This window comes from Oncorhynchus kisutch, linkage group LG14 (assembly GCF_002021735.2).
Source record: "Oncorhynchus kisutch isolate 150728-3 linkage group LG14, Okis_V2, whole genome shotgun sequence".
Lineage (NCBI taxonomy): Eukaryota > Metazoa > Chordata > Actinopteri > Salmoniformes > Salmonidae > Oncorhynchus > Oncorhynchus kisutch.
The window spans coordinates 47,087,405-47,113,176 of record NC_034187.2 but is presented as its reverse complement, the minus strand read 5'-3'; the positions used below and the strand labels follow the sequence as shown (position 1 = coordinate 47,113,176).

Below are 25,772 nucleotides of genomic sequence, written 5' to 3'. Positions count from 1 at the left end.
TGACCGTAGCGTACGTGTAGGTATGTACGGCAGGACCAAATCAGAGAGATAGGTGGGAGCAAGCCCACGTAATGCTTTGTAGTTTGTTTGTCCACAATGAGAAAGGCACCCTTCTCTCTCTGTTGCCTTTATACCGGATACAGTTTCTTATAATGTTCGTTTATCTCCCATGGAAATTGGTAATTGAGACAGAATTTGGTCCCTTTAAAGCTCCCTTCCTCTGCTCTTGATCAGCTCCTTTTGTTGGTAGTGCTCAAATTTGGCAATGATCGGTCGGGGACCCTTGGTCTTGTCGCTCCGAGCTCCAAGTCTGTGTACTCGCTGGAAAGCCACCTTGTTTACAGTCTCTATATGAAGTTTCAAGGTGGATTGCATGAATTCTCTGATCGTCCTCTGGATTATTGGATGCATCCTCAGGAATCCCAGAAAAAAATATATTTTCACTCATGCTACGACTAGTAGAGACTCCTTCATCACCCTGTTTTCCGTGAGTAGACAATCCATGTTGGAATCGTGGATTTTTACCTTGGCTACATGTTGATTTTTGTCTATCCACACCAAACGGAATCAGGACACACAGGTTGAAATATCGAAATGAACTCTGAACTAACTGTATTCGTTTGGGGACAGGTCGAATCACATGAAACATTCATGGACATTTTGCTAGCTAGCTTGATGTTGCTTACTAATTTGTCCTGGGATATAAACATTGGTTGTTATTTTACCTGAAATGCACAAGGTCCTTTTTTCCTGGATCTTTGTACAATTTTGAGTCACACAAAATCGTGTGTTCTCTACTCTGACAAATAATCCACAGATAAAAGGGCTATTTCGTTTCTAGTAATCTCTCCTCCTTCAGTCCTTTTCTGTAGACTTTATTTGGCAGTTGGCAACCAACTTTTAGGTGCATTACCCCCACCAACTGGACTGGAATGGTGGCTTTCAATCACCCAGGTGGGTATATGCTCCTAAAAACTAATGAGGAGATGGGAGAGGCGGGATTTACAGCACGTCAACCGTCAAAAATAGAACCAAGTTATATCTTAGCGCCTGGCCACACAGACGCTCCCGAGCAGTTTGGATAAAATTATTGATTAACATGTAAACTCAGCAAAAAAAGAAACATCCTCTCACTGTCAACTGTGTTTATTTTCAGCAAACTTAACATGTGTACATATTTGTATGAACATAACAAGATTCAACAACTGAGACATAAACTGAACAAGTTCAACTGACATGTGACTAACAGAAATGGAATAATGTGTCCCTGAACATAGGGGGGTCAAAATCAAAAGTAACAGTCAGTATCTGGTGTGGCCACCAGCTGCATTAAGTACTACAGTGCATCTCCTCCTCATGGACAGCACCAGATTTGCCAGTTTTTGCTGTGAGATGTTACCCCACTCTTCCACCAAGGCACCTGCAAGTTCCCGGACATTTCTGGGGGGAATGGCCCTAGCCCTCACCCGCCGATCCAACAGGTCCCAGACGTGCTCAATGGGATTGAGATCCGGGCTCTTTGCTGGCCATGGCAGAACACTGACATTCCTGTCTTGCAGGAAATCACGCACAGAACGAGAAGTATGGCTGGTGGCATTGTCATGCTGGAGGCATGTCAGGATGAGCCTGCAGGAAGGGTACCACATGAGGGAAGAGGATGTCTTCCCTGTAACGCACAGCGTTGAGATTGCCTGCAATGATAACAAGCTCAGTCCGATGATGCTGTGACACACCGACCCCAGACAATGACGGACCCTCCACCTCCAAATCGATCCCGCTCCAGATTACAGGCCTCGGTGTAACGCTCATTCCTTCGACGATAAACTTAAATCCGACCATCACCCCTGGTGAGACAAAACTGCGACTCGTCAGTGAAGAGCACTTTTTGCCAGTCCTGTCTGGTCCAGCGACTGTCTGGTCGGGGGGCCCATAGGCGACGTTGTTGCTGGTGATGTCTGGTGAGAACCTGCCTTACAACAGTCCTACAAGCCCTCAGTCCAGCGTCTCTCAGCCTATTGCGGACAGTCTGAGCACTGATGGAGGGATTGTGCGTTCCTGGTGTAACTCGGGCAGTTGTTGTCATCCTGTACCTGTCCCGCAGGTGTGATGTTCAGATGTACCGATCCTGTGCAGGTGTTGTTACACGTGGTCTGCCACTGTGAGGACGATCAGCTGCCCATCCTGTCTCCCTGTAGCGCTGTCTTAGTCATCTCACAGTACGGACATTGCAATGTATTGCCCTGGCCTCATCTGCAGTGCTCATGCCTCCTTGCAGCATGCCTAAAGCACTTTCACGCAGATGAGTAGGGACCCTGGGCATCTTTCTTTGGGTGTTTTTCACAGTCTGTAGAAAGGCCTCTCTTGTCCTAAGTTTTCATAACTGTGGCCTTAATTGCCTACCGTCTGTAAGCTGTTAGTGTCTTACCGACCGTTCCACAGGTGCATGTTCATTAATTTTTTATGGTTCATTGAACAAGCATGGGAAACAGAGTTTAAACCCTTTACATTGAAGATCTGTGAAGTTATTTGGATTTTTACTAATTATCTTTGAAAGACAGGGTCCTGAAAAAGTTACTTTCTTTTTTTGCTGAGTTTGTGTAAATTTATTTTGCAACACTTGCTCGCGCATCTTGGTCGGTGTGGTCAGCATGTTAGTGTTGTCCTCAAATGTTTACAATACAGTAAACCTGGCAAGGCAAATGTACAATGAATCGCTTAATACTTCCAAACATTGGGCCTCACTAAAGGATGCAGTGCATTCAGAAAGTATTCACTCACACCCCTTGACTTTGTCCACATTTTGTTGTCATATCCTAAATTTAAAATTGATACCATTTAGATTTTTTTGACACTGGCCTACACACACACTACCCTGTAATGTCAAAGTGGAATAATGTTTTTTTTTCTAAATTCTTACAAGTTAATACAAAATGAAAAGCTGAAATGTCTTGAGTCAATAAGTATACAACCCCTTTGTTATGGCAAGCCTAAATAAGTTCAAGCAGTACCCCACATATACAATTATTTTTAAGGTCCCTCGGTCGAGCAGTGAATTTCAAACATAGATTCAACCAAAAAGACCAGTGAGATTTTGCAATGCCTCGCAAAGAAGGGCACCTATTGGTAGATGGGTAAAACAAAATCTGACATTGAATATCCCTTTAAGCAAGATATTAATTACACTTTGGATGGTGTACAAAGATACAAGTGTCCTTCCTAACCTTCCTTCCTTGCCAGAGAGGAAGATATCCCCTCAGTAAAAAAGGGGGTGTAAAAATTAGTGTTGACTTATTTTAACCCAGGATGAGTATTTTCAACATTAGTCAATTTTCAATTAGTCAATGAGCTCTAGTGTCGGAATTAAAATGGAGTGTAAAATTATGCAGTCATTGCTGTGTAAATTCAACTCAATTCAGTGGAATGAAAAAATGTTAACACCATTTTGAGTCAAATGTACTCTGAAAATGTGACACTACCTGTAGAGTAACTTCAACACTATGTAGACTGGGACCAAATGTTATCTGAAACAGTGTTGAATTCAACTCTATAGGAGTTAAATAAATTTTTATTTTATCACTTTTATTTTTACTGTGTACAAATAATCCAGAACATGCATCCTGTTTGCAACAAGGCACTAAAGTAGTATTGCGAAACATGTGGCAAACCGATTTAACTTTTTGTCCTGAATACCAAGTGTTATGTTTGGGGCAAATCCAATACAACACATTACTGAGTACCACTCTCCATATTTTGAAGCGTAGTGGTGGCTAGGGCTGTTGCGGTGACTGTATTACCGCCACACTGGCGGTCACAAGTCATGAAGGCAGTCAAATTCCACATGACCGTTTAGTCGCGGTAATTAGAGTTCTCCAAGCTCTGATGCTGCTGCTTGTCATTAGTAGCCTACAAAAACCTGCTAACTGCCTGGTACTCAGCACTCTATTGTCCTTGTAATCACTCTGACATCAATGCAAATGTCTTTGAAAATCTAATCAAACACTTCATGGGAGGCCATGAGCTCATGTCGCGCAACATTTCTATAGGCTATGAAAACAGAGTGATGGCCGCTAATAAAAATACGAGAATCCCATCAGCTTTCTATGGGCTAGGCCTACTATATTTATTTCTCAACTTCCCTAATATTAAGCACATTGCTTACAGTGCATTTGGAATGTGTTCAGACCCCTTGACTTTTTCCACATTTTGTTAAATTGTTCTAAAATGTATTCAATATTTTTTCCCTCATCAATCTACACACAATACCCCATTTTTTTTGCAAGTGTATTAAAAAGAAAAAAAACAGATACCTTATTTACATACATTTTCAGACCCTTTGCTATGAGACTCAAAATTGAGCTCAGGTGCATTCTGTTTCAATTGATCATCCTTAAGATGTTTCTACAACTTGATTGTAGTCCACCTGGGGTGAATTCAATTGTTTGGACATGATTTGGAAAGCCTAGCACCTGTCTATATAAGGTCCCACAGTTGACAGTGCATGTCAGAGCAAAAACCAAACTATGAGATCGAAGGAATTGTCCGTAGAGCGCTGAGGCAGGATTGTGTTGAGGCACAGATCTGGGGAAGGCTACCAAAAAATGTCTTAAATGGAAGAAGTTTGGAACCACCAATACTCTTCCGAGAGCTGGCCCACCCGGGAGAAGGGCCTCTGTCAGGGAGGTGACTACTCTGAACAAGTTCCAAAGTTCCTATGTGGAGATGGGAGAACATTCCAGAAGGACAACCATCTCTGCAGCACTCCAGCAATCAGGCCTTTATGGTAGAGTGGCCAGACGGAAGCCACTCCTCAGTAAAAGGCACATGACAGCCCGCTTGGAGTTTTCCGAAAGGCACCAAAAGACTCTCAGACCATGAGAAACAAGATTTTCTGGTCTGATGAAACTAAACTTTTTGGCCTGAATGCTAAGCGTCACATCAGGAAAAAACCTGGCCCTATTTCTACGGTGAAGCATGGTGGTGGCAGCATCATGCTGTGGGGATGTTTTTCAGCGGCAGGGACTGGGAGACTAGTCTGGATGAATGGAGCAAAAAAATCTGAATACTTTCCGAAGACACTGTATGTTGCACTAACCAGGTGTGGAAAGCTTTTAGAGACTTACCCAGAAAGACTGTAATTGCTGCCAAAGGTGCTTCTACAAAGTATTGACTCAGGAGTGTGAATAATTATGTAAATTGGAAATTTCTGTATTTCATTTTCAATATATTTGCAAACATTTCTTAAAACATGTTTTCCCTTTTTCATTATAGGGTATTGTGTGTAGATGGGTGATAAAAAAATCTATTCAATCCGTTTGTAACACAAGAAAATGTGGAATAAGTCAAGGGGTATGAATACTTTCTGAAGTTCACTGTATATATTGTACTCATATTAAGCCTATGATTTTGAGACTCATCTCTTTTGACTAATGTACTGGTATACTTTTCTGAGCACCTGAGGACCGAGGGAGTGGTGGTGGTGAGTTTAATTTGACATGCTTAGCTGGTTCTAGAGGAATCGTTCAACAAAGAAATCAACAAGGGAACAAAGACAGAGAGAGTTTGTAGATTAAAACCTACATGCTTTAAATGATTCCTTTTAATATTTGATTTGAAGATAGAGTTGAAGTTTACATACACTTAGGTTGGAATCATGATAACTCGTTTTTCAAACACTCCACAAATTTCTTGAGACGTGTTCTATCTAATAAAGGTAAAATAAAAATTTCCTAGAAATGAACGTACTTTGGTGCGAAAAGTGCAAATCAATCCCAGAACAACAGCAAAAGACCTTGTGAAGATGCTGGAGGAAACAGGTACAAAAGTATTTGTATCCAAAATTTATCCTATATCGACATAACCTGAAAGGCCGCTCAGAAAGGAAGAAGCCACTGCTCCAAAACCCCAATAAAAAAGCTAGACTACGGTTCGCAGCTGCACATGGGGACAAATATCGTACTTTTTGGAGAAATGTCCTCTCGTCTGATGAAACAAAAATAGAACTCTTTGGCCATAATGATCATCGTTATGTTTTTTTTTTGGGGGGGGGGGGAAGCACGGGGGTGCTTTGCTGCAGGAGTGACTGGTGCACCTCACAAAAGACGGCATCATGAGGTAGGAAAAGTTTGTGGTTATATTGAAGCAGCATCTCAAGACATCAGGCAGGAAGTTAAAGCTTGGTCACAAATGGGTCTTCCAAATGGACAATGACCCCAAGCATACTTCCAAAGTTGGGGCAAATTGGCTAAGGACAACAAAGTCAAGGTATTGGAGTGGCCATCACAAAGCCCTGACCTCAATCCCATAGAAAATGTGTGGGCAGAACTGAAAAAGTGTGTGCGAGCATGGAGGCCTACAAAACTGACTCAGTTACACCAGCTCTGTCAGGAGGAATGGGCCACAATTCACCCAACTTATTGTGGGAAGCTTGTGGAAGGCTACCCGAAACGTTTGACCCAAGTTAAACAATTGAAAGACAATGCTACCAAATACTAATTCAGTGTATGTAAACTTCTGACCCACTGGGAATGTGATGAAAGAAATAAAAGCTGAAATAAATCATTCTCTCTACTATTATTCTGACATTTCACATTCTTAAAATAAAGTGGTGATCCTAACTGACCTAAGACAGGGAATTTTTAATAGGATTAAATGTCAGGAATTGTGAAAAACTTGAAATGTATTTGGCTAATGTGTACGTAAACTTCCGACTTCAACTGTACATGTTTCTTTTGTGCAACTTGTTTTCAATGCAGGTGGGAATTTCAGAAAGCTAAAGCGTCTTATCGTGTCTCAATGCTTCCAACACGTTTGCACCACAGCTCCAATTAGGTGTCTTTGCTCTTTAGCATGTTTGTCAATTTCACAATTGTCAACCTATTCATGAACAGATTTCTTATCTTCTCTGCAGTAATAGTCTATTGTCGTCATGGCAGCTGTAGTGTGTGTGTGTGTGTGTGTGTGTGTGTGTGTGTGTGTGTGTGTGTGTGTGTGCCGCCTGCGCATCTGCCTGCTTGTTATATTCAAATGCATTTGTTAATGTCTTTGATTATGTTTGGAAACAACACTTTTCATTATGTTGAGGTGCCATTTGTAATTAACTGAAAACTGTAGGTCAATTCATTATGAAGTTTCACAATATGTTTCTTGGCAGGCTGTGTTATTTGTAAGAAATAGAGAAATAAGAAGCCATAGTGATACAACAGAGTGTACAGTACAAGTGTGGTCATATACAGAAATGTCCAAAAGTATTTGGACAGTGACAATTGTTTTGTTGTTTTGGCTCTCTACCCCAGCACTTTGGATTTGAAATTATACAATGATTATGTAGAATAGAATATGTTTCTAAACACTTCTACATTAATGTGGGTGCTACCATGATTACGGATAATCATGAATGAATTTATGATGAGTAAGAAAGTTAGAGGCATAAATATCATACCCCCCAAAAAATCCTACCCTCCCCTGTTATTGGTAATGGTGAGAGGCTAGCATGTCTTGGGAGTATGAGCTTTGGTGCATGATAGATAGCTTGGCTTTGGAACATTCTCAGCATATTTAAGGAACATGACAAATTTAAAGACACGTTCTCAAATTGTTCCAAGATTGTTCCAAGATTGTTCCAAATTGTTCCAAGAGGGGCAAAGCTATCCATAAAATTTAGTAACATTCAGAGAACATTCTAAGCATTCCATTATTGCAATCGACAAAAAATATCTTCTATCTAGCTGTGAGTTTAGGTGTGTTGGACACGCCCAAGCTGATCTTAATGACTGTTTGTTTCCTTTGAAATGGGATCTGTTTGAATAGACCAGGGCTTTCCAACCCTGTTCCTGGAGCGCTACCGTTTTATAGGTTTTCGCTCCAACGCTAATCTAGCACATCTGATTCTAGTAATTAGCTGTCTGATAAGCTGAATCAGGTTAGTTTCAACTGGGGTTGGAGCGAAAACCAACAGGCGGGTAGCTCTCCAGGAACAGGGAACAGTTTGCATAAAAAAACATCTCATGCTAGCTCCATTCTAGTGGCGCAGTGGAGTAATTCCATAGACAGAGAACAGAAGAGCATAGGTTCATATCGTATTGGCTGGAGAGAGATTCCACCATTTTTTCAATTCTTGACTGGAAGTGTGCAAGTATACACTTGGATAAAAGGGCAGAGAATTGTGACGTAGCCCCAGTCTCTAGGGGTTGTCTTCACTTGTTATTCCTCCAGAATCACACAAACTGACATACAGCTAAGTGTGGGCAAACTTGGGAGAATCTAAATTGTATATCTGGATCGAATCCCCTGACAAGGTAAAAATCTGTCATTCTGCCCCTGAACAAGGCAGTTAACCCACTGTTCCCCAGTAGGCCGTCATTGTAAATAAGAATTAGTTCTTAACTGACTTGCCTAGTTAAATGAAGGTTAAATAAAAAATGTATTCTATTAGCAATGGTGTAAAGTACTTAAGTAAAAATACTTTAAAGTACTACTTAAGTCATTTTTTAATGTATCTGTACTTTAATTTACAATTAATATTTTTGCCAACTTTTCCTTTTACTTCACTACAGTCAAGCATCGATAAAAATGTCACCAGAATAATACACTCTATTTATTGGAAAGGAGCATCAAGATCACCTTGCACTTTCACAACCCTGTAAAGTTCATCGTAACGTAACTCATCTGTAGCCTAATAAACTGTATTGGGAGGACCACACACCATGTCATCGCGTGACTCCAAGTTTACTTTATTTCGATGGTTGTTATATCAATATTTCCACTGCCATTTCTCGCATAATTAATTTTACAGACACAAAAAGATCCCACCATTTTGAACGAACAAATGATCTGTCAGCATTTATAAAATTGTATCAAAACTACCTGTTTCCATCACAGCTGACATATTTTATTTTATACGGTGTGGCTTTCATCGCAAAAAAACTGTGGATAGAAACGTGGTTAATGATTTTTTGATATGCATCTCCCATTTGGCATGTCGCTTGTGATGTGGTTCACAGCAGCACTGACGGATGTGTTCCGTCAGTGACAACTGCATTGGAGTTTAGAATGACCCCCCTTTTTGTTCCATGCTGGCTGAAGACCTAGCTAGCCAGTAACTAGCTAACACCAGACAGAGATGAAAGGCACATTTTGGCACCAGCAGAGTAGCTATCTAGCTACATAAACCACACCCCTCAGAAACCATGCCTTCACCAATGTTGGTTACAAGGCGGTAGTTATTTAAATTAGGTGAGAGATTATCATGTTACCATTGGTGTATTAAAATGAGAGTTAAGGTGATGTCACCTTGTCCTAGATTTCTGCCTAAATAAACATACCCAAAAGTAACTGCTATTCATGTGTAATTACATGATTCTGACATGCAAAAACTTGGTATATTTGTAAAGTACTTAAGTAAAAATACTTCAAAGTACTACTTAATTAAGTAGTTTTTGGGGTTATCTTTACTTTACGATTTATATTTTTGACAACTTTTACTTCACTACAGTCCTAAAGAAAATGTTGTACCTTTTACTCCATACATTTTCCCTGACACCCAACAGTACTCGTTACATCATGAATGCTTATGTAACAGGGTTATATTGGTGATTCCCCTTGCCACTTTATTGTTAAGCCAATGGGTTTTTGGTTTGAGTTTGTCTTGCCTTCACCTACTCAACATGGCATCTTATTGGCTGGTTTGCGTAGCTTGCTTACGAGGGGGGATGTTCCAGTTAGAATCATCCCAGTGAACATGCACCAAACCTGCGGTAAGTTGTTGGTTGCCAAGCATAGTGATGATAGTTTACCCATGGACATGCCCAAGGATGTGTATGAAAGAGTTTTGCCAAATACAGGGAGTGGGGAGGTCTCCATGGATTCCATGGATTTCATAGCAGACATAGTACAGCAGATTGGTCATTCCATTGGGGAGAACATTGCCTCCTGTTTGGAGTCAAAGGCAAATGTTGGACAAGTTGGGGACAATGTTATGGGGAGTGTATGCAGCTCGAGGGGTATGGATGTGTCAGGCCTGAATCTGGTATTGAAGTCTGATATCAGGGAACCGTACTTTCGGGAGGATGGCTCTGAAAAGTGCACAGTGCATGAGTGGGAGGATATGGTAATGGTTTACATGCGTAAGAGGGGCGTGTCTGTGATGGACCAAGCAGTTGAGGTTATGGGCAGGCTTATGGGAAGGGCCCGCGATGTTGTTTCCCCGTATGATGATTTATTCTATGCCAAGGTGTTAATAGGAGGAGAAGTGGAAGTGAGAGCTATGCTTGACAGTGGATCCATGGCTTGTACCTTGAGCTCTAGGGTCTTACCTGAACTGTTGCATGCAGGAGTGTTGAAAAGTCCATCATTGAGTCCTACAGAGGTAGTCTTGGTTGGTTGTGGTGGGTTGAAGACGAGGCTTTTTAGAGTATGTGAGCTGGAGATGGAGGTGTACGGATGTAGAGTTGCTGTGCCTACACTGGTGGTTGAAGGCCAGAGTGATGACCTCATCTTGGGCAGCAATCTCCTAAAGCACTTGATTCGCCACCTGAAGACGGATGGAGATCTCTGGAAGAGGGTTTATACTCCTGTGTGTGACGGGGGTGAGGAGAGCAAGCTAATCGATATGATGGCTAATGTGGAGAGATGGAGAGACAGTGAAGTAACTGACAAAGTTGGAATGTGAGACTAAAAGGGGCTGTGACTCTAGAGCCTATGCAGGAGCACTTAGTCTGGGGCAGACTACGAAACACTCAGAATCTATCAGCTGGCAGTGCTGTTGTCATTGAGCCCAGCAGTTCAAGGTCAACACCAAGGTCAATACTGGTAGGGAGGACAGTAGCTCTATTGCGGGGGGATGGGTGGCTCCCTGTTAGAGTGATAAACCCTTCTCAGAAGACAGTGACATTGAGACGAAACGCCACTCTAGCCGATGTCTTTCCTTGCATGGCCCTAGAGGACTTTGACTGTTCGTGTGTGAATGGTGGTTCATCAGCAGCTTTACAGCAGCAAGTGCAGAGAACGGCTGATATACTCACTGACTGCCAAGATGACTTGACACTGACTGACGGTTCCAGCCAACTTCACGATACTGACGGACCTGACAGTTCAAGCGATCCTGAGGTCTTACGTGATTTAGGTTTGACTGATATTGATGTCTCCTCCTGTCAAGCGTCTCCTGCTGGTAAGAAGAAACTCATCCAGCTCATAGCTGAGTACCAGTCTATTTTTTCCAGGCACAAGTTGGATTGTGGGAAAGCTTCCGGATGTCTTCACCGCATTCAACTGAGTGATGAGAAACCCTTTCGGATGCCCTACCGACGCCTTTCACCAAATAATTATGAGAAGCTCAAACAAGCATTGAATGAGATGGAAGAACGTGATATCATAAGGAAGTCTAGTAGTGAGTTTGCCTCTCCCCTTGTCCTTGTATGGAAGAAGTCTGGAGACCTGAGACTCTGTACTGATTTTCGTTTGCTCAATGCTCACACCATCAAAGACGCCCACACACTCCCTCACCAGGCTGACGCGCTGGCTGCGTTAGGTGGAAATGCCTTTTTCTCGACAATGGACCTTACCTCTGGCTACTACAATGTGGAAGTGCATGAGGATGACCGGAGATTCACAGCTTTTACGTCGCCATTTGGATTGTATGAATACAATCTAATGCCACAAGGGTTATGTAATAGTCCTGCAACCTTTATGAGGATGATGCTAAACATCTTTTGGGATCAGAACTTTCTTAGCCTGCTGTGTTACCTTGACGATGTCTTGGTCTATGCGCCCACTGAAGATCTGGCTATACAGCGCCCTATACAGGATCACAACCTGAAGTTGGCGCCAAAAAAGTGTAACTTTCTGCAGAGGTCTGTGAAGTTTCTGGGGCATATCATTAGTGCGGATGGTGTAGCTACAGACCCTGAGAAGGTGAGGGCCATTACAGGAGTAACAGAAGCTGATCTGATGAAAGATGGCACTGACATTCCATCTCAGAAGAAATTGAGGTTGTTCCTTGGGATGGTGGTGTATTATCAACAGTTCATTGAAGGTTGCTTGACCATTGCAAAGCCTCTCTTTGGATTGACTACTGGACACAAGGCTCCACGCTGGAAAAAGAAGCGAAGCTCACCTGTCAGGAAGTTGACGGCTGCCGACTGGACAACAGAATGCAGACAGGCCTTATTCCAGCTAAAGCAAGCCTTACTGGACCAGGTTTTGTTGGCCCACCCCAACTTCGAAAAACCATTTCTACTCTCGGTGGATGCATCCAGCAATGGCTTAGGTGCTGTGCTATCTCAGGTGCAGGAACCTATAGCCTTCGCGAGACCTATAGCCTTCGCGAGCAAGTCCCTCAGTTATGCACAGTCGAGGTATCCTGCGCACAGGCTCGAGTTCTTTGCCATGAAATGGGCTATCTGTGACAAGTTCCACCACTGGCTATGGGGACAGCAGTTCACGGTATGTACGGATAATAATCCCTTGACATACATTCTGACCAAAGCAAAGCTTGATGCTTGTGAACAGAGATAGGTCGCCAAGCTGGCACCGTACGAGTTTGACATTAAGTACATCCCTGGAAAAATGAATGTTGTTGCAGATGCTTTGAGCAGAGAGCCCTTCGTACGACCCAGTGCACTCCATCGCCTGACAAGGGTCCCGTATGAGACCTTACTAGCTGAAGCCGACGCTGTGCGCACAGACAGAGTGCAAGATGTGTTTCGCTGGTCCAGCCACCCCTTTGACAAAGCCTCTGACTCCAACGAAGTGGTCATTAGCTGTCAGGCTACTGTTGACCCCCCATCTGGTGCTTTATCAAGACATGAAGTTGCAGCTGTTCTTCATTCACACAGGTGCTGGGTGGGTGAAGTGGGCTCACATGCACTGCTGTTGCCACAGCTCCCACAGGCTGTTATGCCATCAGAGCAGACCGATGTCGATGTTCTGCCACACGATCTACTGATGAGTAAGCAGCGTGATGACAACGTTATCAGCAAAGTCATCTTCTTTGTTGAGAGGGGGAGAAGACCATCCCGGAGAGAGCGTGCCCATGAGAGTGTTGAGGTTTTGGGTCTTCTCAGAAGTTGGGACAAGTTGACCATGAAGATGGGTGTACTGTATCGTGTTTCGAAGAATGTGGTTACAAAGAGGAAAATGTATCTGTATGTGGTTCCAGCCTCCATGAAAGCAATGGTGTTGAAGGGTGTCCATGATGAAGCTGGCCACCAGGGCCAACAGAGAACAGTCTACCTGACAAGACAGAGGTTCTTCTGGCATGGCCCGGAGAGGGAGTTAAAAGCCTATGTGAAGTGCTGCAGCTCCTCTTGAGAGCATAATAATAACAACTGAGCCTCTTGAACTAGTGTGCATAGACTTCTGGTCTGCAGAAGATTCTTCAAACAAATCCTTGGATGTGCTCGTTGTTACTGATCACTTTACCAAATTAGCTCATGCCTTCTTGTGTCCGAACCAGTCTGCTAAGTCAGTAGCTCATCAGTTGTGGAACAACTATTTCTGTGTCTACGGGATGCCTCGCCGTATACACTCAGACCAGGGAGCCAACTTTGAGAGCGCTTTAATAGCCGAACTGTTGAGTGTGATGAATAGGACTTTGGGTAACATGATCCGGGCCCTGCCAACGAGAGCAAAGCACAGATGGCCTCAGGCGCTGAAGTCCCTTACGTTTGCATACAATTGTACAATCCACAAGACCACAGGCTTTGCCCCTTTCCTGCTAATGTTTGGGAGGACGCCAAGACTGCCTGTTGACATAGTCTTTGGCTCTGTCACAGAGAACCCAGAAGTTGTCGACTATGACCAGTTTGTTCAGTCTTTGAGGAGAGATCTGAAAGAAGCCATGAATGCAGCACAGGCATCTGCAGCGAAGCAGTTGAAGAGGCATGCTGACCTTTATGACAGGAGAGTCAGAGGAGCACCAGTGGAGATTGGGGATTGAGTATTGCTGGCTAACAAGGGGGAGCGGGGAAAGCGGAAGCTCGCTGACCGTTGGGAGGATACTGTCTACCTTGTCACTGGATTGAATGCTGACAGTCACACTTTTAAGATTCAGAACAGCTCCACTGGACGGGAGAAGATGGTACATCGCAACCTGATAATGCCAGTCAACTTTCTTCCTCTTCCCCATGCTGCTGTTGAGGAGGGAACAGACATGTCTGGATTAACAGAGTCTGAGGACATGAATGACAGCTTTGTGGTCTCAGCTGCCATGGACACTGCAGTGGATGATGGTGCTGAGTACAGAACCAGAGTGTGGGTGTCAGAGTTGTCTTCTGAAGGAACAGGTGACACAAGCCTGGAGGGTGATGTGCAATCCTTGGATGCTCAGGATATTCCACCTTTGGATTCCGTGGATGATATACTGCAGCTGGAAGGTCTGCCTCGATCAGAGAGTCTTCAAGAATCTGACCGAGACTGTAACAGTGTAGTGAGTGAGCTAATTGACCAGTCTGCTTACGATATCCATACTGACCTACCAAACGCGGACCATTCCTTACCTGATCAGTTACGTACTGACTGTGTTGACGGACACACTATTGCAACAGTACACAACACTGTTACCCCTTATGCAGTTGAAGGTAGTCGGGGTCATATTAGGTCAAGGGCAGGAAGGCTATTTAAACCAGTGTCAAGACTGATTGAGATTATGAATCAGCAGAAAGTTAGCTCTTGAAGGTTAAATATCTGAATAGGGGGTCAATGGTATTGACATATTTGATTTGTTTTGCTTTTACATCATTGTGACCATGATTAGAGGTTGCAGGATGGTAATGTGACATATGATAAAGTCTCTTATGGTGGTTTATTTTATTACTTGGATGTTTTAAAGTCACTGAGTGTACTTAACATGTGACAGGCATGTTTACCTATGAGGGCTAAGGGGTTTGATCAACCGCTTTTCACTCTAATTCTCAAGGAGAATAGTCTAATGACTGGAATATTTAGTGACTGATTTAAAGCAGGGTCTGCATCCTTGATATACACAGCTTTACCTTTTAGTTTTCTCTATTAGGTAGTATATATATATTTTTTTTCTCTTGATTATTCTGTACATATGTTGTTTGTCTCTGTATCTGGTATGTTTGCACAGTGCCGTTTTGTATTTTGTTATTTTTCTTGGCAAGTGGAATTCAGTAGGGGGGAGTGTAACATGGTTATATTGGTGATTCCCCTTGCCACTTTATTGTTAAGCCAATGGGTTTTTGGTTTGAGTTTGTCTTGCCTTCACCTACTCAACATGGCATCTTATTGGCTGGTTTGCGTAGCTTGCTTACGAGGGGGGATGTTCCAGTTAGAATCATCCCAGTGAACAAGCACCAAACCAGCGGTAAGTTGTTGGTTGCCAAGCACTGTACATCAAAAGTGATTTTTATACTCTCAAGTGATGATTTAAATGTACAATTTATATCAAATTGTTTGTAAAATGTTATTTGAACATCACACATAAGATGCAGCGGTTTTTGGAGAATATTTGTTGTGCATTTTGTTGTAAAGAATTCCCGCCAGTACTAGCTAGCAACTTACTGTGTCTGGTGGGGGGGGTTCATATATTTTGTACAGTGCGTGAGTGCAGAGTTGGATGGTGAGATGTGCATTGCATGACGTGCAATTTTGTGCCATTCCTAACAGGTACATTGTTAAAGATATTATATTGTATATTGTAATTGTATTATTTTGGTAACTATCCCAGTGAACAAGCACCAAACCAGCGTGCGTGAGTGCAGAGTTGGATGGTGAGACGTGCATTGCATGACGTGCAATTTTGTGCCGTTCCTAACAGAATAAAGCTACATGACTGGAGCTACATCAATATGTAGTTCCGTGTCGATGACTGATTGTACACAACGCAAGAAGAGTACTGTTACACTTAGCAAGACAGAAAATGGTCCAATTATCACACAAGAGATCATCCCTACTGCCACTGATCTGGCGGACTCACTAAACACAAATGCTTTGTTTTTAAATGATGTTGGAGTGTGACCCTGTCTATCTGTAAATAAAATACAAATTGTGCCGTCTGGTTTGCTTTAATATAAGGATTTTTATTTTATTTTACTTTTGATACTTAAGTATATTTAAAACCAAATACTTTAAAACTTTTACTCAAGTAGTATTTTACTGCGTGACTTACTTTTACTTGAGTCATTTTCTATTAAGGTATCTTTACTTCTACTCAAGTATGAGAATTTAGTACTTTTTCCACCACTGTCTATTAGTATGGATTTTAAGGATGTTTTATTTGACCTTGAGTTCAGAAAGGGGAACAATGGGAATTGATTATAATGTGGGAGCATTACAAAAGGGGATTCTAATGATTTGAATGATTCCTATGTTTTGTCTAGACGGGCCAGTCGAGGTGGTGGGAGCAGGAGATCCCCATGGAGGGAGCAATTGCCAAGGGCGAGCTGATCACCCACAACCTGACGGAACTCATCAAGCCCGAGGCCTACCTGGTCCGCCTTACCCCCATCACACGCTTCGGAGAGGGAGACTCCACAGACAGAATCATCAGATACAGTGGTGAGCAGAAATCATTCTGTCTAGTTGGACTGTACATAATAGATGCTGTGTTTGCTCACAATGTTGTATTGTAGTATACTAATGTACTTGACCCTCAGCATTGTACAGACTATGTTCTTCAGTAGGGACTAGCATGGCCATGTATGCGCACAATTGAGTATTGTATTGTTGTATATTGTACACAATGTGACCCTCAGCATTGTACTGTAAAGACAGAATGTTCTTCAGTAAGGACTAGCGCCATATGTAACATGGGCATAATGTTCTATGTAGACCAGGGGTGTCAAACATATGGCAGGCTGGTTTGCGTAAAACAAAACAAAAAAATGGGGGGGGGGACAAACTCAATATACTTTAAAATGACCAAAACCAAATCTGTGTCGAAATGATAATGGACCTACATTCATACAGTTTGTCGACTGTGTCCCGCTCGCTAATAATCAACTAAAGGAAAGATGGAGAGTCAGTGAGTGTCAATAATTACATTTTAAAAAATGGATAGAGGACTATGTTTTTTAAATTTTGATGGCGTGGAAATGTAACACATTTTCCGTGTGGCCCTCCGAACCTCATTGAAGACCATATGCGTACCCGGGAGAAAATGTATTTTGACACCCCTGATGTAGACTATTAGCATTGATTACTAGGTCCTATCCTAGCCCTGTATGGATGTTGTCATAATTACACAGTCATGTAAACATGGCTTGAAGAAAATATCACAGTAAGAGCCACTCAGACGCTGTCATATTTTGTGAGTATTATATGATAATAGAGACCCCTACTGGTTGGGAAAATATAATTACATAGGTCACTGACTGAGTAAAAGTGTTCATATTTAAAATGAGGAAGTAAAGAATTAAAATGAAGTCGACGGGCAGACAAACTTAAAAGTATCAGGAGTCATCCATGGAGGATTTCAGCCGAGGGTACAAACTTAAAGGAATTGTGAATTAAATGCAATTTTAATGTAGTTGGGGGGGCGGATTTTAATTACCCATCTGTTATTACTGGTCTTTATGTAGACAACGTTCCACACCAGAGAAGAATCATTGTCTATTTAACTAGTGTTTATCTATCTTTCACTCTCATTTACTGTTTTGTCTCAATCCATCCTCTTTTTGGTACATTCTTACAAAGGGAATGAAAAGAGTCACAGAAAATGTCTGCCCAATCCACCTGTTCAACAAATGAACTCCTTTCAAGACTGGACAAAAGGCTGCGGAATCAGAATTACAGCCTGAGCATTGCTTTAATGCTTCAACACCAACACAGATGGAAGCCCTTGTAGTGCAGCACAAGAAACAATTCTGTCCAGGTTTTGAGACCTCTTTCTCCCAGGGATGAATAGCCTGGGTCTATGCTAGTTCCACCCTTTGAAATCCACGCCTGTGAAGTATGCACGCACGCACACAGCCAGCTAGTTCCACCCCATAGAAACACAAAATTACATTCTGGTGACGAGTTGCTCTGACTAGCAAGCAAACACAACAGTTCACTGACCTTCTGCACTAATTAGATGCTTCCAGCCTATTTAATCTAATGATGTGTTCTCTGCGCCCAGGTGAGGTGAGGTAATAGCAGCACTAGAGTGCATTGCTCTCCATCCACCCACTGATTATCCTGTTCTTAGGGGGGAGTATGCTATATGTTCCATTTCAGAGGTCTGAAACTCCCGGCCCTCGGCCCACATCAGTGCTTATTTGTGGCCTGCAGACCTGTAATTTGAGACGATGCTATATGCTGTATCTATGTTATGGTTGTTGCCCATACTGACAGGCACGCCTGACTTGACATTTTAACCTCTACTCTACGGTCTCCTCTTAACAGTGTTTAAGGTCCCGTGTGACCATAGGTTATGGTGCAACTACGACATCAGGACTCAAACGGTCGCCGTTGAAGCAGTGACACACTTAACCCATCAGTGTACAGTTTTAAGCCCATGGTAAAGCACATTTTATTGTATACAGGAATGTCTATACTGTAATGACCAGTATGAGACCCTTATACTCCTCATACAATTATTTAGGCTATATTAAACTCTCCAAATACAATTTATACAACCACTAAGGACATTGGTAAGGGAATGTTTGTAAGTTAATGTACGACTATTCCCTTACTCCCTTATTGAGACTGACTTGTGACTTATTGAGATTAATATTAATCTTTGAATATGCCTGTTGGTTCTCCTTTCAATGAGTTTGTCTCATAGAGATATTAAGCCGGCAGTTACGACATGTGGCAAAGGTTGAGTTGTGTTTGTTAAACAAGGTTTGCAATGGCTGCAGTTCAAATGCATGCTCAGATGGTGCCAAACAAATTGGCAAACCAATGGAGGAAAATATAATTGCTCAGTCATCTCATATTATACAATAAAATGCTCAAAACACACACACACACACACACTAAGGGCCTGTTGATAACATTTATTTGAATATGAGAGAAAACATTGTTACACATGATTGTTCACATAAGATGATACCGTGACCAGAAATATTGAGATTTATTTTCGTGTTTTTCTCCAGTGATACAACATTGTACTTCAATGATTTGCAGATTATCTGACAATCAATAGATGATTCCTCCAAATGTATCTGACCTGAAACATTTAATCTCCGTCTGCATGAGGTGCATCAAGATTACACAAAGCACACTAACATCAAATGACCTCTTTTTGCATATTTGTTAATTTTATAAACCAGAACCTGGATACTGTTTTAATCACTACAGTTTAAAATCTGAGGAGTGCCTTGAATTACTTTTGGTTACACCTGTGTAGCAAGACTTTACACTGTAATTACCCTTCTGACTACGTTGTATTAACTTGTTATTATATTATACATTAGTTTTATTATACATTATACATTATTAACTGCATTTTAATTGCATGAGGAAATATCAATGAGCTCCTCCAAAGGGCACCTACTTGTTCCCAAACTTTCCTGCCTTTGTTTATTCCTTGACACTGTACACAGGCTCTTAAACTAAGAAATTACACTGAGCTTGATGACAAAACCATTAGTTGGTTTAGCATCAGATAGGCTACTGTTGTACATCATTAGAAAACGTTAGATACCATATTAGTTGTATATCACCGGGCAGAGCTTAAGTTGCTGTGATCATAGATCAGAAACATTGCTTGGTGAAGGAGGCCTTTGAAAGCAAGCTAGACAGGGAGATTATTGCAAGTAGCCTATATAGGGAATACAGCAATAAGTTATTGCACTGTTCAGATTCATTGTCTTATATCAGATTATTTTATTTTTTATGTAACCTTTATTTAAGTAGGCAAGTCAGTTAAGAACTGGGCCAATTTTGCGCCGTCCTATGGGACTCCCAATCACAGCCGGTTGTGATACAGCCTGGAATATAAACCAGGGTGTCTGTAGTGACGCCTCAAGCACTGAGGTGGAGTGCCTTAGACCGCTGTGCCACTCTGTGCCACTCGGGTGCCCAGATAGATCTTCTATTCTGACAGTATTTCTGGAGGTTGACCATGTGCATGACAACTAGCTTAAATGTGTCGATTAGCTTGCTAAAGTAATTCTTAGCTAGTCACTTCATATGAATAGGAAGCTAACCTGTACACATTCAATGCTGAACACCAAATGCTTCCTCCATAAGCTAGCTAGAAAGCTTCTTTAGCAACATTATTTTATCACAATAAAGCCGCTAGCGCAGCCTGTTCTGCCACGAATCAGTAGCTTCCCGTCAGCTCATTTGCTGCTGCACTCAACTGACCCCAATGTTAGTTGTTGCAAATAATTTTAGCAGGGCCTAGCCACAACTTTGTTTTTATTTTATTGAAAATTGAATTGGAAAGTATTAAATCCCTGTCATGTCATTTTGCTATCTATTCTGCCTATTTCATAGATAGTCATACAAGGGCGCAGTGATGTAAAAAAAAGGAACTATGTTTTCATTTTTGAATGGCAGATGCTCTGTAAATCCCCAAATTTTGTTCACCTACCAACCAGTAAGAATTCCGGCTCTCACAGACCTGTTAGTTTTTCTTTAAAAAGCCCTCCTGTTCTCCACTCATTACCTGTATTAACTGCACCTGTTTGAACTTGTTACCTGTATAAAAGACACCTGTCCACACACTCAATCAAACAGACTCCAACCTCTCCACAATGGCCAAGACCAGAGAGCTGTATAAGGACATCAGGGATAAAATTGTAGACCTGCACAAGGCAGGGATGGGCTACAGGACAATAGGCAAGCAGCTTGGTGAGAAGGCAACAACTGTTGGCGCAATTATTAGAAAATGGAAGAAGTTCAAGATGATGGTCAATCACCCTCGGTCTGGGGCTCCCTGCAAGATCTCACCTCGTGGGGCATCAATGATCATGAGGAAGGTGAGGGATCAGCCCAGAACTACACGGCAGGACCTGGTCAATGACCTGAAGAGAGCTGGGACCACAGTCTCAAAGAAAACCATTAGTAACACACTACGCCGTCATGGATTAAAATCCTGCAGCGCACGCAAGGTCCCCCTGCTCAAGCCGGTGCATGTCCAGGCCCGTCTGAAGTTTGCCAATAACCATCTGGATGATACAGAGGAGGAATGGGAGAAGGTCATGTGGTCTGATGAGACAAAAATTTAGCTTTTTGGTCTAAACTCCACTCGCCGTGTTTGGAGGAAGAAGAAGGATGAGTACAACTCCAAGAACACCATCCCAACCGTAATTCTTTGGGGATGCTTTTCTGCAAAGGTGACAGGATGACTGCACCGTATTGAGAGGAGGATGGATGGGGCCATGTATTGCGAGATCTTGGACAACAACCTCCTTCCCTCAGTAAGAGCATTGAAGATGGGTCGTGGCTGGGTCTTCCAGCATGACAGCGACCCGAAACACACAGCCAGGTCTAGCCAGTCTCCAGACCTGAACCCAATAGAATATCTTTGGAGGGAGCTGAAACTCCGTATTGCCCGGCGACATCCCCGAAACCTGAAGGATCTGGAGAAGGTCTGTATGGAGGAGTGGGCCAAAATCCCTGCTGTAGTGTGTGCAAACCTGGTCAAGAACTACAGGAAATGTATGATCTCTGTAATTGCAAACAAAGGTTTATGTACCAAATATTAAATTCTGCTTTTCTGATGTATCAAATACTTATGTCATGCAATAAAATGCAAACAAATTACTTAAAAATCATACAATGTGATTTTCTGGATTTTTGTTTTAGATTCCGTCTCTTACAGTTGAAGTGTACCTATAATAAAAATTACAGACCTCTACATGCTTTGTAAGTAGGAAACACTTCCTATTTTGCAGGTTATCAAATACTTGTTCTCCCCACTGTATGTACAGTAGCATACTAGCATTGCACCTTTCGATTCCAACGTGCAGTGGCACTGCGCACAATTGTGTCCTCTGGATAACAGCCTTCAAGGCCCGAGGACATGCCTGGGCAGCCACTTCAGTGTGATACACTGGATCATCTTTCGTAACCACAAGTGTTGGTGTTAGAGTTACAGTATGTGTTTTTCTCTGAGCAACTTTAGCCTCAAGAATTGTTTACTTCTTGTTCACACTGTAAATATTGTACAGCAGCTGTTTGATACAGAAAACAAACATATTCAGATGGCCTCATGAAGTGACGCCTACAAGAGAAAAGCAGAATGTACAAAAACATGAATTTTTTATGTACTCTTAGGAAAACGTGTTTGTGCAACTACCTAAGTCTTCCAGATATGTAGTCTATCCTACACGGCGAGCGAAAGAGAGATGCACCAATTTGAATCTGTATTTAACGATGTTGATAAAATGTGCGTTTTCCACCATTGCCTACCAGCCTATTTCCTCCCTACACCCCTCCCTGCCTCTGTAGTCCTAATTGCTGTCTTGCTGCACCAAGTGCACAGAGCCTATCAATTAGAGTCAGTGCTAATGCAGAGCATGTTTCCAAACTAGCAGCATCTGCTCCTCTCCACCAAGGCGACGTCCTCCTCACTCAATTTGGAAACAGCTGGGTGGTTTAGTAGTGGGGGAAGTGGAACTTCCCGGTGCATAATTGGCTTCAATATTGCAGCTCTGAAAGGGGGAAAACTATGTAAAAAATGGGCAAATAATGAAAATCTGATGCGATTTGCCACAAAACCACCCACCCACACCTCCATATTATACAGTTGCCCAAATGACAATAATTTGATGCCGGCGCATGCATTTTCATATTTTAATCCTCAATATGAAATAAGTCAATTGGCGGTTCTCTTTCCAATGGGATAATTTCTATGCGATTTATTTTGTACAGACGTCATTTTAATAATAGCAGCTTCTTCCCTTGAACATCTGCTGTTTAGTTTTTTGAATGTGTTATTGTTTTTGCGTCCTGGTCATATCAGGCAGCTAACTAAGAATTTGTTCTTAACTGACTTACCTAGTTAAATAAAGGTCAAATAAATATCTGATAATTCATCATTAGTCTATTCAATGGGCCTCTGGCTGTACTTTTTAAATTGGACCTTTATTTAACTAGGCAAGTCAGTTAAATTCTTATTTTCAATGACGGCCTAGGAACAGTGGGTTAACTGCCTGTTCAGGGGCAGAATGACAGATTTGTACCTTGTCAGCTCGGGTGTTTGAACTTGCAACCTACCGGTTACTAGTCCAATGCTCTAACCGCTAGGCTACCCTGCCACCCCTACTTCTCTTGGGCCGCACTGATCTGTTACACCACCAAATGGACACTGTTTACTCTAGTGCAAACGGCTCACCATGAAAGTTTACAGCCTGAATACATCTCCCAAACTCCTACTGTGCTTGAAGAATGCTTTAGATTAGTTTCTGGGAGTTGATTGGTTGAAATTGGGATCAATTTCAGGTCAACTATCTCCACGGCACATTGTTGCGAAACCTCTGCCCGGCATGCATTTCTGATCCCTCATTGGGATTGGGGAAGGACTCAGCCGCTGTTCCTGGCGAGCGCAGATAGGGAAGGTGGTGAATTAAATTAAGAAAGATGCAGGTCTGTATAGTTCACTTGAGCCTTCCATTAGACCTCTGCAGTATATAAGCCCTCTCTCTCTCCAGATGATAAGAGGGAATGATGGCACCTCACTACTCCCTTGTACTTTGCCGCAAATTAGACTGCAGGGACAAACAAAGTAGTTATTCATTTTTATATTTCCACATAACACATTTAAAGAGAGTAGAAATGAAGTCTTAAACAGAAGTTTGAACACCTAAATGATTTACATCTCTTTTGTTTTTGCTTTCAGCACCAGTCAACCCTCACTTGAGTAAGTATCACTCCTATGAATGCTATGACTACCTTAGGCATTTTGATCGAAATATTTAATAAGCCAAGCCAACGATAATGTTTTAGTTAACACAGGCCATAGATAAATACAAAGAAGTGAAGAGTAATGCACAGTTAATTAATGTTAATCATCAATCGCAATACACAGGTCCTTAATGTCCAACATTATTACCTATTAATACATTCTTCATAATGCATTTTAAGCCCCTTTTGTAATCTGTAGTAACATGTTTGAAAATGCATAACATCTATTTTTCCTGACCTGTGCAGTACCATCTAAATCAAATCAAATCAAATCAAATGTATTTATATAGCCCTTCGTACATCAGCTGATATCTCAAAGTGCTGTACAGAAACCCAGCCTAAAACCCCAAACAGCAAGCAATGCAGGTGTAGAAGCATTGTATTCTCTGTGTGTCTTCCCCACCAGGAGAGTTCCAGTGCAGCTTTGAAGATGAGGCCGTGTGTATGTTCACCCAAGACAAGACGGATGACTTTGACTGGACCCGACACAGCGCCGCCACCAGAGACACCAAGTACACGCCCAACACCGGGCCCAGCAGTGACCGAGCGGGCTCCAAGCAAGGTTAGCACACACACAAATATACACACACACACACATGCACACTCTTACCTAAGAAACTAATTTCAACTAATTTCTCCATTCTGTTCTGCTCTCATGTAGTGGACAATGATGGGATGACATATCAGGAATTGGTTATTGCAAAATCGCGTTGCTGATCATTTGCAACTAACGTTGGTACTTTCTAAAATTTGATCGCCAAATCTATAATTGTTGTTTGACATTTCTAAGGGACGATGTATACAAATGGACTGGCTGATACCAGACCATGTGGCACAATCAAGCTTTTAACTCTCATTGAGTCCCACCACGTTAAAATACGTTTTTGCTTAGTTTTGAGTGATCGCGCTGATTGGTTATGACACTCATCAGTTGTAAAGCAAGGGAGGCAGTTCTCGTGGCTGAGTGTGTGGGTATTTGGTGAGTAAGAGAGACACGGAGGAGAGCCATCCACTGTAAAAGCACAGCCCCCTTCATTATCGACATTTCATGCCGACAACATCAAAGAGCCTCCCCAGACTCTGGAGTCAGCCTCAGTCTGTCACTTTAGCCATGCAAGTATACAAGTTCATTAATGTAGAAAACATTTCAAGAACATTTATGCAGGTGCATTGTTGAATGGAATCCATATTTGAAACAATGTTTGAAATGTACTTAATATTCTCTACATCAGTGGTCACCAACCGGTCGATCAAAGCATTCCTAGTCGATCACCAAACATTTCTGTAGAAAAGCCAATGATGGCTTGGTGTTTTTATTGGTGTTGCACTGTTGGCGGTAGGTGCGCTTGATTCAGGAGCCCTGCGTACCAGGTAGGAAAAGTGTTACCATTTCATTTGTCTGAAAAGACAAACTCCACATACCCGGCGGACCGGGAGCTCAATCGAGTGAACGGTCATACAACTCGGAATTCCAAGTCGGAAACTCTGGTACCTTTCTAGCCCTGACTTTCTGACCTAGTTTTTTTTTGTTCCGAGTTGTCTTGAAAGCACCATGACCATCAGTCCAGTAAAATAAAAAAGGAATAATTTCAATTTATGCCCAGCTGTGCCTCGCAAGTGCTACACCAACTGGTCTATTTTGTTATAAAAGCTATAGTTTTAAAATATTATATGGTCTGAGAAGAACAATATTGGCAGGCGTATAGCCAATATGTTGTGATAATGTTTGAGGCCTACTGCACAAATGTAATTCCTACAGAACTGTTTTTAATTAGGTTAATGTTACATTTTCTAAGTCAAAAAATCTGAGCGGTAGATCTCAGCTTGCTTTTGACTGCGAAAGTGATCTTGAAAAGCTAGGTGACCACTGCTCTACATGTTACCTGTGTCATTCCACCAATTCAGTGCCTTTTGTGAAGTGTAACTTGGTCATTTCATCTTATTTTATCATTGTCATAAAGAACACTTTCAAC

General features: G+C 42.1%; 1 protein-coding gene across 1 annotated transcript in view; it reads left to right on the top strand.

The window, feature by feature from the left end:
- The window catches only part of LOC109903815 (MAM domain-containing glycosylphosphatidylinositol anchor protein 2), a 244,066-nt gene that overhangs the window by 205,093 nt on the left and 13,201 nt on the right, over positions 1–25,772 (top strand). Inside the window, exons 11-13 of the mRNA XM_020500790.2 lie at positions 16,338–16,515; positions 23,735–23,755; positions 24,206–24,361. Coding sequence (XP_020356379.1) covers positions 16,338–16,515; positions 23,735–23,755; positions 24,206–24,361 — 355 coding nt within the window. The remainder of the gene's footprint in view (positions 1–16,337; positions 16,516–23,734; positions 23,756–24,205; positions 24,362–25,772) is intronic.